This window comes from Artemia franciscana, chromosome 2 (assembly GCF_032884065.1).
Source record: "Artemia franciscana chromosome 2, ASM3288406v1, whole genome shotgun sequence".
Lineage (NCBI taxonomy): Eukaryota > Metazoa > Arthropoda > Branchiopoda > Anostraca > Artemiidae > Artemia > Artemia franciscana.
In genome coordinates this window covers 41,171,464-41,187,297 of record NC_088864.1, presented here as the reverse complement: position 1 = coordinate 41,187,297, position 15,834 = coordinate 41,171,464, and the positions used below count along the sequence as shown (strand labels likewise).

Here is a 15,834-nt window from a genome sequence, read left to right as displayed (position 1 = left end):
ATGCTTAAGTACCATCTCTGATAAGACACAGGGCATCCATTGGTAAGGAATTTTGAACTAGATCAAAGACGCAACTCATAAGTTTGAAGTTTATGTATTCTTCAAGCATAACTCAACTTCATTGTTGTATTCATTGTCATTGCACCTCTACCTGTTCCTATACCCAAGACTTACAAAAACTAATTCTTTAAACATTCACTAGTTGTTTTCAAGATGAGCGATATTATAATCTTTTCAAGATTAGTTTTTAAGGTAATCCCAGACAAAAAAAAAATCCTTTCCTTTTGCTCAATCTTTCATCACCATATGAATGGGATGATATATCTGTGCAACATACCTATAGACTATATCTCAGAGGACAAAAAATCATAAAACAAACAATGAACAAATAACACCCAGCTTTAATTTAAATTCACCGGTTGAGCAAAAAACTGTATCAAATCTTAAAAAACACTAAAAAAGATGTTTTTGTCCTTAAAGTCAAAAGTATAAAAATAAAGGCACTTAAAGCATTAACTTATCTCAAACCCCATTATTAGGAAATATAAAAAAGTACATAAAAGACAGTATCCTCCAAAAGGCACAAAAAACTATATCACTGATTCAGATCAAAATGCTTAATTGAGATTTCTTTCATCTTGTATTTCTGAATTTTTCCTGTAACTGTTTTTGGAAATTCGTCGGTGAAAAACCAGTACCTTGGAATCTTAAAATGTGATATCTAAAAGAAAATGTAAACGATTAGCAAAAACTAAAACAGCAGCAAAAACACTTTTGGACTTAAAAGTTTGCGATCCTAAATCCTCCGTAATGCCATAAAACAGAGATCAATTTCTAGGTTTACTTGAAGGCTGTAAATTTTCTTCTCGGATACACTGCCAACAAATAAAAATTAAACAAAAACTCAAATTTATGCACTCATAAATACCTCTTAGGGCTTTAACTACCGAGCTTATTTGGATAATTTACATGGGTAGTACCAATGTGCCCATTCTGTTTTTTTTCGCAAGCAGTGTTAACTAGTAATAAAACTGAGGAATCATTGAGGGGAAGGAAATTAAATTTTGAGCACAAAGGGGAACTCCAACAGCTTCAAACCACAACAATAGAAATTGGCAATAATAGATTATAAAATATTACTGATTTGTTATTCCCCGAAGACGAACTTAAGCTTGGTCTTTTAAGTTTAGCTCCTTATACTCCTTGTTGCAAGCAAAATGCAACAAACCTCCTCGTTGCAACACATCTCCTGTAAACTCTGTTGCAACAAAGGTTTTGGTATACTTCAAGTTGACCTTCTACTTTAATTCACAAGTAAATAATCAGAGAAACAAGGTGAAAAGACAAAGGCAACGATAAATGAATGAAAACAACAGAGTTTTCTGAAAATTTTGTTCATTTACCTGCAATGTTTTAACAGAGAATAGGAAATTAACAGTTGACTAATAATGTTTGAAAATAAAGTAACTTTCTTAGTTTTGGAACTAGTGCTTTTCAGACATGAAAGAGCTAACCAGCCGATAAATAAGATGTGCTTTATTCCGATAAATGGACTGTTTCGAATTGCAATAATATCTTTCGGTATATAAAGCAAATGACACTTTTTAAAGTTTATCTTATGTACAAATAAAAGACACATTCTCATTAAAAGAATTTTTCTATCAGCACGCTTTAAGCCACGGAATTGCCGGTAAAATAGTTCACGACAAATCATGTCAGTATTTCTGGGGACTATGTAGCAGATTTCCCTCTCTGAGGGGGAGGGGATAGGGCTGATCATTTTGTTTTTTTTAGGGACCCAGAAACAAATACCAGAAAATACACGCTGCATAGCTTACACCTTCTATATTCTGTTTAGCCTAGTAACCGACTCGGTTGCTTTGTGACAGGTATGTACGATAAAAGAAGGGTTATTCAACTATTTTTAACTGAAAAAGATAAATAAAAAAATGTACATGATCTTGCAAAAACGTAATAAATGACCTCCAAAAACAAAAAAAAAGAAAAAAAAGACATTGTTTGAACTTTGTGAAGATCAAGAAACTCGTTTCCAGTCTAACCAATTAAAACACTTAAATCAAATAATGAAACAAACATTGATTTTGCTTAGAAGTAGGCTTAAAGATAATACAGACAGTTCAGAAGAAATACTCAGCTTAGGATACGAACCTTGTGATTGCAGTAATTTCTGAGTATTTCTTCAGTCGTGGAAGAATTCCTAGTAAGGCGTATCCAAGCACAGACTTCCTCGCCCATTCTCTCGTCTGGAACTCCACATACCTGCAAAATATTTGTAAGATCTTCCTAATAAATTTCAAATCTAGTTCATCAAAAAAAATATTTCTTCCGTTCAGGAATTACTAATATTCTTTCTCCTAGGGAAGGCTTTCCACTAAAATGTATCCTTTAGCATAGCGGTTCCCAACCTTTTCAATTACTGTACCCCTTTTACAGTCAATTATCGAGTTTGTACATTTGTACGTTGCTTTTGCATTTTGCATTATGAATAATTTAAAAGGCACCTGAATTTAAAGGATTGAGATTAAAAGGCGTCTAAATTTTATTATTTACACAGCGAGTATATTTATGCTAACATTTCATAAAATATACACAAATACATAAAATAGATATTGCTAATTAGTATTTTATTTGACACTAGCTGTTGGTGTGGCGCTTCGCCCCCCCCCAGGCCCCCGCGCACGTAAGTCGTTACACGCCGTATTAGTTACGCGCCATTGTAGTTGTGCAATAGATTGTCAGGTTTGCCGACTCTTGAGCATGCAACATACATTTATCCATAGGAAAAACAATCCGTATTCAGATCTATACCGCATATTTCTACTGATTGCCCTTGAGCTTTGTTGATGGTGATTGCTAATCGAATATTCCCCGTGTCCCCGTCGTCATTTATATATCCCCCTGTGCCCCCGGCGTTCCTGTTGTAGCTGTGTCCCTGTGTCCTGGTCAACATTTATATTCCCTGTTTCCCGGTCGTCATTTGTGCCCCAATGTCCCGGTCTGTAATTTCTCTCTGAGTGTCCCGGTCGTCATTTATATTCCTTGTGTCCCGGTCGTCATTTGTGTCCCGATGTCCCGGTCTGTAACGTCATCTTATAATGACGTTATATACAAAGCCTTATATACTTATAATGACGTCATACGCAAACCCTCTTTTTACAAAAAAAACAAACATGCATACAACTTATTTTTATATATATAGATTTAATCACATAGTGTGAACCTTGTCCCTGCTTTGTAGCACATATTTTGCTGCACATTGGATTCTACTATCTGTACGCTGGTAAACGGCAACTAAACTTGAGTGTTTTGCCGGAAATTAGCCCAAATTTCATCAAAAATAACTGTCCATTCCTTTCACTTTAAACTAGAAATTCAAAGTGAAGTCGCTGGATACTTGCAGTGCACCTAACGAATCTGTGGCGTTCCCCTAGGGGTACACGTACCCCAGGTTTGGGTGCTGTTTAGCACAATCTGTCATACTTTCAATATGACAAAATTAAAATCTAATGGAAAAAAGACTAATTACTAACCACTATATAAGTCAAGAAACCTGTAAAAAAGAAACAAGTTTCCAAGGCTCGAAAATTGAAACAAAATTCAAAACAAGAAGAAACTAACTAAAGAAAGAGTTGAAAAGAGAACACACATAAATTGTAATTGTAAAAAAAGAGGAATAATAGCCTTTTTTTGAAAATCACTAACGAGAGTAAAATATTTCAAAATGTAAATCTTACGTGAGCTTCCATGACTTCAGGATGAGTATATAAGAATTCTTCAATTTCTCTTGGATAAATATTTTCACCGCCACGAATAATCATATCCTTCACTCTTCCTACAATCTGTCCGTAGCCATTTTCGTCAATAACACCAATATCTCTAAAATAAAAACGTTTTTTGTTATTAATTTAACATATTTTTTAGTTTACAGCTCAGTCTCCTAAGTGAATTTTTTTTTTCTTAATTGAATTAATACGTCTTGTAAAAAGCGTACCACTGCCTCTTTTGCAGAGTTCATGAAAAACTATAATTTGACAAAATCTGGATCTTTCAAGGTTCGAGGAAGGTAGTGAACCTTAAATACCCTTGGATACAATGTCATTGCAAATGACATTGACAATTCTGGCATTATACTAATGCCAGAGTTACTTAAAATTCTGGCTTAAACAGGTCTCCAATTATTTGGCTACGGGATGGGAAATAGCAGTGCTTTTAGCACTGGAATATAAGCAACTCATTTCACAGTGGTTGGGGGGGGGGGAATGCCTTTTCCATGTTCAAGTAGTTTGCAAACTAACACAAGAGAGATTAGGCGGGACCTTGCCTTAGTTCTGGCATCAACTAGGCTAGGAACTGCTTTGCGGCATAACCAATTAAGAAGATAATATGATACTAGTCAGAATTGCTGACTTCCAAAAGCAAGAATACTGAAACAGCGTCGTGAATTCTTTTTACAGGTGATTCAAAGATGTTATAGAAGAGAGTTTGAGCTGAACATCCTAGTGAAGGGAGTTTCTGTAGCTCCGAGAAGCTAGGAGTCATCAACTAATACAAAAACCCACTCACTGACCAATCCATCATACCTCTACTCACGTCCTGCATTAGACTTTGAATTGAATATGTTCGTCTTCTTTATACCAGTATCCCAAAGACCTAAAATATCCATCTCCCGTGAATTTAGATTTGAGCAAGCAGAACAGCAGTATGTGCTTTAGACTGTGTATGGGCCTAGGAGACATACAAAACTTGCTGTTTTTTTTGCTGAAAAATTTGCATTATTTTTGTGTGCTTATCAACTGTCGCTTCATAATACCATCTAGACATTGCGTAGCCTCATAATGGAACTGTGTAGACCTTCCAATAGTTTTCCTAACCAGAATTTCGACTATACAGGACAGCAGGTTGATCTTGAGGAGTGGCTCCCCTCGAGGGATCTGTGACCTACGATAGTGGAACCCAATGTTTTTCTTGACGCCGTAATAATTTCTATGATTTAAGCAATATGACAACTATGACATGAGCGTTTTCAACGTTGAAAGACAAACACCGCACTGACATTTTCCCAGACAAATTCAAACGTTTTGAACTTAAGTTGTTATAATTTTCAGAATATCATCTCCCAGGGTCAGCAAACATGAAAGAGTTAATGTAATATTTCTAGAGGCATTAGCTTAGTTTCTTAAGGAAGCAAATTATTTAAGACGAAAATACTTAGAGGAGTAAGAGGTGCTGTAGATAAAATTTTAAGAGGACAACTGATTTCAAGAAGGCGAGAAGATGTGTTAATCAAAGATATATAATTGAGACATGTCAGTCATTAGCACCCTCAAAACCTGCAGTTTATGGAATAGGAACAGTCTTGGTTCAGCTGATAGAAGAGCTTCAGTGAAGATCTTATCATAGTTTGATACCTCAGATAAGTGCATAGATGTGGTTATTTTATATATTTATTATATTTTATTCACTGCGATAGCTGGAGCTAACTTGAGCATGTCATGACACACACACACAAAAAAAAAAAAAAAAAAAAAGAAAAAAGAAAAAAGAAAAAAAAAAAAAAAAAAGCAGCATGTGCTGCTTCAAGGCCAAAAGTTATTAGTGCAATTTACAAGGATAACCTTGTTGTGGTTAAAGTAGTAAGTGAGGCTAGTAGTTGGTTCGATGTAAAGCCAGGAGTTAAGCAGAGTTATGTCCTAAGGAATACTATATGGGTTATAGGAGAATATGGCAGGAAATGAGAAGAGAAAATGCTTCTAAACTTAGATTATGCAGATTTCAGAGTTCAGCGTGAGAGTTCAGCGCGGAAGCACATGTTGTAAAAATAAACAAAAAGAGTAAATCGCTTAGACTAAGAATAAATGAGGGGGAAGAGGGTGATAATATACAACGAGAAAACAGATTAGGCGGATAGCTTCACTTAACTGGGTAGCACTATTAGTAAAAATGATGAATAACGTTAGGTGATAAAAAATAGAACCACCTAGGTGCAAGATGTTATTTCCACATTTGGAAAAAGCTTGAACGAATAGGAAGATAAGTCTGCCAATTATTAGAGGATCGGAAGCCACGATCACAACAGTGGTCAATCATGGCTCTGAAAAGTGAGCAATTCCAGAGGTTGAGTATAATTTACTGAATCCTTTCCAAAGTTAGTGGCTAGGGACGATCCTATCCATCTGTTTGACTAATCGTATATCAAACAATAAGCTGCATGAAAATATTGCTTTCACATCAGTTTCCTGGGCTATAATAAGAGAAAGATTCTGACGGCTAGCTCACGTTTCGAGGACGAAGGATAACAGTTGTAGTTTTTGACAGACCATCTAGGGACAAACAAAAAGTAGCTCGTTCCAAAATTGGGTGGGAAGAAATCATAAGAACGGCTTTAAAGGACATTCAAACTACATAGGAAGGGATAGGGAGGCATTAAACAGTTTGGAGTGTAGGTGGAGCGTGCGCAGCTATGCTGGCCTCAGGCGGCTTGGCACAAAAGAACATTTTTTTTTTTAGAGAGAAAGATGGGTTTATCAAGGAGGCACACTCGTGCCTCTATAAAGAGGCGACACACGACAATGTTAAGCGATCTTCGGTTCCAGTGGTCGCAGACGGATGGGGAGGGATGCATTTCGTAGCCCGAGCTCCAACTAAGAAACCTGCAAAATTTCATCCCCCTCCAACTTTTTCTTCATGGGGAAAATCTGGCCGAAAGTTTCGACCTGTCAACCCAAGCCCCCCTTTAACGTTGTCCGATCGGGCTGAAATTCACAAGTTAAGGTCCCCTAGGGCCCAGGAGCTTATCCGCGAAATTTCAGCTTGATCCGATAACTCCTTCCCTGTTTTCCAGAAACCACGCATAGCCACTTAAAATTCATTCACTTTTTTTTTCTAGACGCCTACAGGTCACATCCGACATCGGATCTGGGTGTACGAAGACTCATTCGATGCGGAATTCTCCGAGTAAGTGCCCATGAAAGTTTCGTAGGAAAATCTTAACCCCCCGAAAGTTTCGACCCTCTAACCCCCCCCCCCCCCACCCCTTTTAACGTTGTCCGATCGGGCTGAAATTCACAAGTTAAGGTCCCCTACGGCCCAGGAGCTTATCCGCGAAATTTCAGTTGGATCCGATAACTCCTTCCCTGTTTTCCAGAAACCACCCATTAGCTATTTAAATTAACGGATTTCTCTCCATAAGAGCCCATGTTAATTTGAAATTTTTAAAAGCTATTGAGAAGTTATATTTACACACATGCAAGTTATTAGCTCAGTTGGTAGAGCGTGAGACTTTTAATCCTCTGGTCAAGGGTTCAAGTCCCTTACGGGCGATTTTTTTTCACAACATCAAAAAAATTTTGATAACACCTGGACAGCTTATCATTTGAGAGATAACAGAATATTAGCTTCTTATGAGCAAAAGAAACATTTCGGTCATTCTATCTATTTTTTTTTCTATTTTATACAATGATTTAAAAGCGGGGGTGGGTTCCTCTCCTAATTCCTGTACGAGGAGTACAGGAACTATTAAATTACATCCACCATGGATTGTAGAAAAACGTACAGAATTAATATGAAAAAAAATTAAACCTGTACAAAAGAGTCTTTAAAAGCGGGGGGTTTGCCTCTCCTAATAGTCTTCTTATAGTCCTAATAGTCTAATAGTCCCATGTTAATTTTTGAAATTCTTAAAAGTTACGAATATCAACATTCAAGTACATCAAAATAATCAGCTCGGCACGGCGAGAATGACTGCAAGCATCATAAAAATCCAGCTCCATTCCAGAAAAATTTTTGATAACACCTGGACAGCTTATCATTTGAGAGATAACAGAATATTAGCTTCTTATGAGCAAAAGAAACATTTCGGTCATTCTATCTATTTTTTTTTCTATTTTATACAGTGATTTAAAAGCGGGAGGGGGGCGGCAGCCACCCAAGTTCCTCTCCTAATTCCTGTACGAGGAGTACAGGAATTATTAAATTACATCCACCATGGATTGTAGAAAAACGTACAGAAATAATATGAAAAAAACTTCGTTTTCTTAAAGAGTTAAAGAGGCTGCGTCCCAAAGTCGAACCTTAAAACGTACAGGAATTAGAAGAGGCAGTTGGGGGGCTGCCGCCCCCCAAACCCCCAGCTTTTAAAGACTCTTTTGTACAGGTTTTTTGTTTTTTTGCTAACCCCCAGCTCTTGGCTTCGGAAAGGCCCTCTTTTAATTAACAAAAAATTGAAATGAATGAATAATGGAATAACTTCGAAAAATGTTAAACACAAGAGGACAGGAGAACCATTGCGCCGAAACTAGTAATTAGTAACAATGAAGTCTCCCCCCCCAAAAAAAAACCTGTACAAAAGAGTCTTTAAAAGCTGGGGGTTTGGGGGGCGGCAGCCCCCCAACTGCCTCTTCTAATTCCTGTACGTTTTAAGGTTCGACTTTGGGACGCAGCCTCTTTAACTCTTTAAGAAAACGAAGTTTTTTTCATATTATTAATATAAATAACAAAACAAAACAAGCAAATGGCCTGAAGCAAAGCTTGTTTGGGCTTACAACCCCAATACACATACAAATAAAAACAATACGAAAAAGAAGAAGAAAATAAAAAAGAAAAGAAAAGGAAAAGAAAAGAAAAGAAGAAAAAAATTCAATTACCCTGCATTTCAATCGAAACGGAATTATACTTCAAAAGAGACAAAACAAAAAGAAACTAAAACCACTTGACCAGTATCGCCAAAAACAAAACCAACATCTTGGCTCCACTTGAGGTCCACTCAACTATCAAAACCATAAATATTAAGGCAAAATAGCTTTAATTCCCACCGAAATTCCAAAAAAAATTATCCATGTTTCTCAAAGTCGTAGGTAAACAATTCCAAGCATGGGGTCCTAGATGCCGAATAGAAAATTGAGATCTACGGGTAAAAGCAAGCGGACGACGAATTACATCGGACTGTCTCGTAGAATGTGTATGAATATCACTTCCTAATTCAAACATACTTTTAAAACATATTGGTAAACAATTTTGAAAATATTTATATATAAACAGGCTTCGATAAAAAGTAGTAAGTCCTGCTAAAGGCAAGATTTTGCATTCTATATACCTCTTTTGTACCGAGTCTTTAAAACCTACACCACATAACACTCGAAGCGCTTTATTCTGCAAAACTCGAATATGATGGAGATGAGAAGGAAATGTACTACCCCAAACATTACAACAATATAGCAGATAAGGATGAATTAAGGAATAATACAGTGTTCTTAAAATATCTCCTGGGAAAATATACTGCAACTTTCTTAAAATGCAAACATTCCTAGCGAGTTTAAGACTAATATAATCTATATGTTCTCTAAAGCTGAGACATTCATCAATTAAAACTCCTAGATATTTTGTACAATTTATTCTTAAAATACTCATATCAGCAATATTGAGTCTGTCTATCCAAGGGTAATAATTTGAGCTCCTACCATACAATAAAAAGCAAGATTTACTGTAATTCAAATTTAACTTATTAAGCTTCATCCAATTTTGCACAAACTCTAGACAAGAACTAATACGACTCAACAGCTGAATTCCTGTTTGTGCAGCCACAGTTATATGAGTGTCATCCGCAAAGCTGGGAACAATTACTTTTTCCCCGTCACATCCAATGTCAAGATCATACGAAATCATATTAAAAGCTCTACATAAATCATTTATAAAAATTAGAAATAACAGGGGACCAAGAACAATCCTTGAGGTACTCCAAATTTAATACTACTGACTGAACAAACATTATCTCCTAGTTGTACATATTGAGTTCTTTCTTTTAAAAACGAGGACAGTAATTCAAGAAATGGTCCTCTAAAACCGTAATTTTCTAATTTAGCAATGAGTATAAAATGGTCAACGCAGTCAAAAGCTTTCACAATATCAAGAAAAACAGAAGCGACTTTCATACCATTATCCAACGCATCACTCACAAAAGTTGTCAAAAATAAAACAGCATGCTCAGTAGATAAACCCGTCCGAAAACCAAATTGATTTGGATTAAAAAATGACTTACTCTCCAAAAATTCAACCATTCTTTTAACTATCAATTTCTCAAACAATCTGGATACTATCTGGATTTTATCAGTATTAGTTGTCCAGAAAAGGAAGCTTGAACAAAAACTGCCAAACAAAGTAGTTTTTTTTTTCAACGTATTGTCGCCAAGTCGAATGATCCCTTAGCAGACCTCAACTGCGAGGACTAAAGGTGTATCACCAGATTATGACGACCTGAAACTTGATCAGAAAAAAGACAGAAAATGATCCTCTGAAAACTTTCCTAACTGATAAGACTTGACATAGCCAACAAACTTTTACTTATCGTCAACAAAGAGGGTGGCAAACCTCAAAAGGGTTTGAAGACAATATTTTGCGACACTCACCTCAGTCAAACCCAGCAAGCAGAATCCCTAGATGGTGCATAACTATTTAGTTTTGCTAGTGAGCTATATCACAACATTTATTTTTGTGTTTCATTGTGTAAACCCAAGTTTTTGTGTGGATTTCTCGATTTTCAGAATAGAGCCGCAAGGATTTGAGGTCAAATTCACATTTAAGAAAATATGTAAATATTTTATTCCCGAAATATTATTGTTTTATTCTGGATAGTTTCACTAGTGAGCTATTTCACAACACTTATTTTTGTGTTTCATTGTGTCAACCCAAATTTTTGTGTGTTTCTTCGTAGGTTTCAGAACGGATATTATAATTATGCCGCATGGATTGGGTGTCAAATTTGCATCTAAGAAAATAATTTAATATCCTATTCCCAGAATGTTATTATTTTTATTATGGATAGTTTTATGTAGCCGTTTTAACTAATTGCGGTTCGCTCCAGCTTTCTAGGGTAATAATGAAAGAAAGGTTATAACGGCCACACCATATGTTACGAATGAAACATTACTAAAAATAGGAAGAGGTCATAAGAAAGGATTTAAAATCTCATAAGAAAGAGTGAAGCTTACAGCAGATGGGACAGAGGGTGCATAGCCGTGCGGCCTCGGGCGGTTTGGTGCTACCAATTAGTTGCTATTATTAGCAAATTCTTTTATGACAATATAGAATTAAGATATCAATTACTTAAATTTCGAAATTTCAAAACCGCTAACACAGCGCAGAAAAATCAGATATTGGGAGCGTCAAAACATTTTTTTTTTGCCTGTAAATGATGAAGAATTAAATATTATCCTATCAGTAGAAAATGAATACCAATCGTCATCCACGCACCCAGTTTTAAGCCACCGATCCTCAGCTATTATTTCTTTTGTCTTGTCCTCATCGTTCCAATAGTAGAGCATATTGCAATGTCCTCTGACACAAATTTCCCCAGCAGTATTTATTGGAGTAATTTCACCTTCTTCGTTAACTATCTTTATCTGAAATAATATTCAAAACATTTAAAAGGTTAATCGGTAAACAAGAAGCACTGTTACTTATATTCATGTTGTATTCATAATAGAACAATTGTTACATTCAAGATAGAAAAAGTCTGCAACATTTTTATACAAAACTCTTCTAAACGAGATTTTTTTTGAAATGATATTTTAAATTTAAAGCTCGAATTCTAAGACAGAGCAATAGAAGAGTTCAAAAAAGGAAAAGAAAAAGTCCCTAATTAGGTATCTTAGGTGCTAATCTATTGCCTAATTAGAATCTCAACATGCTTCAAATATTTTTTTCTGATACAGAACGTCTCTTTTTTTATTGAAAAAGCGGCAAGAAAATGAAAATTATATACCAGAATCGTTTTTCGATTGTGGAGCAGAAAAAATAGATCACTTTGAACTTTTATGGCATGTGTAATCGAGACAAAATTCATCAATAGAAAATTCATAGCATCTTAACATTGATCTAAATTAATGACAAGAAGGGTTCGAATTGAATACGATTAGCTTGCTCATTAAAATCTAGATTAATTATCTAGTTAATTAATTATCTAAAATTCTCAATAAATAATTAATTCGATCATGAGTTGATTAAATCCGGTACCCAGTTTTACAACATGTCGTTTTAACAAGAAGGGACATAGCAATTTTTGGCCTGTTGTACCATAAGAATCTGAAAAGAATCTTCCATTTAATATATCTACCGAATATCTGGTATTCAGGTATAACAGAACAGCCGGCTTTATTTTATTTTTTATGTAAAACAGGGATAGTCATCCTAAACGCTTTTGCAGGGCATAATGAAAAGCATCATTACTCCATGGACCACATATAAAAAATATACCCCAAATTCAATTCAGACCCACTTCGGATTTAGAGTGTAAAATTGAAAGATAGTTAGTTAACATTATTGTGTTTACTATTATTATTACAAGTAGACATAGACAATACAATGGCGTCAGGGTGAACAATCCACAAAATCGCCTCAAGAAACCATGACCGCAAACGGTGATCTAGGGCGACCTTAACAAGGGGCGCCCCTCGAAAAAATTATACTCCAGTAAAAGAAACAGCACTGTACAAAAATGTGGAACTCTGGACAAGGAAAAAAAGACTACATAGATGTAAATTAATTAAAAATATTTAGTTTTTTACAACTGAATTTTTTCTCCTACATTTCACTAACTTTTTGCAAACTAATCTTTATCTGGGTATTTGCAAACTGCAGTTGGTAATGTAGGTAAGGGGCCGTTACGTTTGTGTGTATCTTATGTCTGGTCGATTTCATTTTCGAAAACAAAAAATTCGCAGGCGGAGATTGAAGCAAAAGCGCTGACTGCCTCTTTAAAGTCTCTTTAGTGACTTGAGCATTTAAAGACCTATTTTTGATTCTGGTGCTTCAACAATATCTTTAAAATCAAATTCAATTTGTCTCATAATTTTGACAGTTAATTCTTGAATATACGGATGTAGAAATAGTGCGTTTGAAATAAATTGGCCCCTTCTACTTTACCCATTAGATTTTGTTTAAGCCTGATGAATCACAGGGCCAGAAAAGTGTTAAAAGCATGCTACACAGAACCTGAAAGTCGACAACGTCTTGTGTAAAATTTTAGTCTTATAACTGAGCGCCTTTTGAATTGCTGCAGCTCCCTTGTTTTCGGCATTAGATTCCCTTAAGACACGGAAACATTCAATGTTTGAATTACTGAGCCAAAGTTTCCTGCTCCATTCTTTTTGAAGTCGATTAGGCCAATCGCAGGGTGTCCTGGAACGGGTTGGGAAGAGTGGCAAGGAAAAATTAAATGAAGGCAGAAATTCCATGGGAGTAAAATTATGAACAGAGTGATTTTGCAGTAGAAACTGAGGCTTCTCCACAGAGTGGTTTTGCTGTGACGGAATCATGCGATTCTGGGCTATGATGTGTGGTCGGTAGCAGCAGTACCGTACATATTTTTTTGTTTACAACCTACCAAGAAACGTAGTAGCCTATAGTACATATTCTGATTAAATAAACATTGTATTCAAAAAAATATACACATAATTTATAGGAAGCCTGGACAAACTTTTTTAAGCTCCACTGAGATATTTTCGAAGAAGGCCATAATAATAGTTTTTGAACAACTAAATCTGTGAGTAAATTTCTCTTAGTAAAATTTTGTAAGAGTTTTTCATTAGTCGAATTTAGGCAGCCAAAACATTAATTTCCAAAAACTATGTTCAATAGATGATTTTACAAGATACAGCAAAAGCATGTTTCCTCAAAATCAAATGGAGCTCAATATAGTTAACATGTTTATCACTCGTTATTGGGATTAGCAATACATTTATTTGAGTCTAATTGGAATTAGTTTTGATGAGTAGCTATAATCTTTAACCTTATTGATCGTGTTCCGCATCAGCACAATCATACGATTTAATTATGTTACTCTCCTTAATCCGTAATTACTGATTTTACAACTTCCATAACTAGCATATAAGTCCAAAAGACCAAGAATTTCCAGTGTAAAGTTTAGAAACATGCCTTCCTTTAATGAAAAATAGAATTGTATCTCATTATTATTAACAGAGAATGAATTTATAAAATGTTATTCTAAAAATTCTACAACTACTATTGATGGTGAAGAGATCAGGGATAATTTAAACCAATTTGCAGTTGGGACTGATTTAGTTCTAAGATAGGTTTCATCAAACCTTAGTCTGTGTCACAAAGTATTTTGTAGTATGTTCAATCAATAACAGTTTATTGAGATATCAACTCCTGGGAATCTTACTTATTGTCAGTTTTGTTAAACAGACTTTAAAATAAACCTTATCCACTAGTGATAATATATATCCCCCTTTTCCAGCTAAAGTACAGGGAGGGAGAGGTTTAACCTTTCCCCCACAGAGAAGAAGAGTCTGTCTGCCTTATAACCCCCAATAAAAATTCCGAAAATGATTCAGCATTATGCACAAAAATAGAATACAAAACTAGATTAAATAAAAAAGTAAGATGAAAAAGAAGAGGGATTTGTTTAAATATCATCAACGGTCTTTAGACAGTCCCTCGAGGAGACTGTTCCAAGTCAGTTTTAAATACAGTAGCTCCAAATAGAGTCAAGTTAAAAAGATACCATAGAATGTTTTCAAAGTAGCAAGTGTTTAAATAATAACAAGCATTAGAAAGCGAGTTTAAAACATAGAAAAGCCAAAAATTAATACTTCAACATGTTCTGTAGGATATCCAACAGTTGTCGATTTGACTTCGGGAGGGTCGCTATTGAAGCACTGTAGGCTGACTGGGCTTGTTTCTGTCATACCGTACATCACAATGAAGTCTCTCATATGCAATTTGTTTATTACCCCTTTAACTAGTTCTTCGGGACAAGGAGCACCAGCCATTGCTCCTGTTGATAAACTGCTTACATCGAACTTGGCATTAGACAAATCAAACGCATGGATCATGTCGACAAACATAGTAGGTGTCCCATATAAGGATGTGCACCTATAAGTAAGATTTATACAAGTCCCTCTAAAAAATGATACATGTGCTGGTCATAAGCAAATCGATTAAAGAATGTTTTTTAATTTTTAGTTATTTTAATAATAAAAGCCTTGAATGACTCTTAACTTTTTGATTTCACAAGGAAATCAGGATGTAGGAGTTACCGTTTTTAACCTAGAAAAGAATGGCCGTTGTCCCACAGTACGCCAAATCGAGAGCTGAGAGTATTATATAATAGATGGCATAAAACACATATTACTTTTTAACAGTAGAACCTAGATCCTCCTGTGCCTCCAGAGACGCCCAGGGAATCGATAAGGAGTCTTCAGTCGTCGCGATATTTTCTTGCCATTACCACATCTTTCCACTCGGGTTACAAGAACGAGTTAAGGAAGCGATGATCTGACTGATAGGTCCGGCGTATGTGTTGTTGGGATGATCCCTATTTCTCGATTATGTAGATTGCCATTGGAAGGTGGACTTGAGATTTCAAAGCTCTCTCATTCTTAAGACATGGTCTAAATATTGCCATCGACGCTGGCGAATAATATTTATAACAGGAGATTGGTCGGTCATATTTTGGATCTCCACATTAGTGACTTTGCTTTTCACGCTGATACATTTTTTTTTTATTAAGACTGAAGCTATCAAAAGAATAATATAAATTACAACTTCTTTAAAAAAAGGAGAGGCGTAAATACTCAAAATCGGATTTCGAAAAAAATCAGAACAGCGAGTTCGCTGTCTCAGAAAAATGATAGAAATTGTATGTTTTTTTGTATAGCACTATCACTCTAAAGAGTTCTGTATTCCTTTTTTTTACCCTATGGGTAAAAAAATCAAAGCGGTCCTTGCAAAAAGCAGAGATAAAGTGAGAGCAACTTATTCGAAAAAAATTTTAGATGAAGGCTCATTTTTATGTAA

General features: G+C 35.5%; 1 protein-coding gene across 1 annotated transcript in view; it reads right to left on the bottom strand.

Annotated features, from left to right (window-relative positions):
* Positions 1–381: 381 nt before the first annotated feature.
* The window catches only part of LOC136041640 (medium-chain acyl-CoA ligase ACSF2, mitochondrial-like), a 36,680-nt gene continuing 21,227 nt past the window's right edge, over positions 382–15,834 (bottom strand). Inside the window, exons 7-11 of the mRNA XM_065726347.1 lie at positions 14,628–14,910; positions 11,266–11,414; positions 3,756–3,897; positions 2,170–2,280; positions 382–721 (exon numbers count right to left, since the gene is read on the bottom strand). Of these exons, the coding sequence (XP_065582419.1) occupies positions 596–721; positions 2,170–2,280; positions 3,756–3,897; positions 11,266–11,414; positions 14,628–14,910 (811 nt within the window). The 3' untranslated portion in view covers positions 382–595. The remainder of the gene's footprint in view (positions 722–2,169; positions 2,281–3,755; positions 3,898–11,265; positions 11,415–14,627; positions 14,911–15,834) is intronic.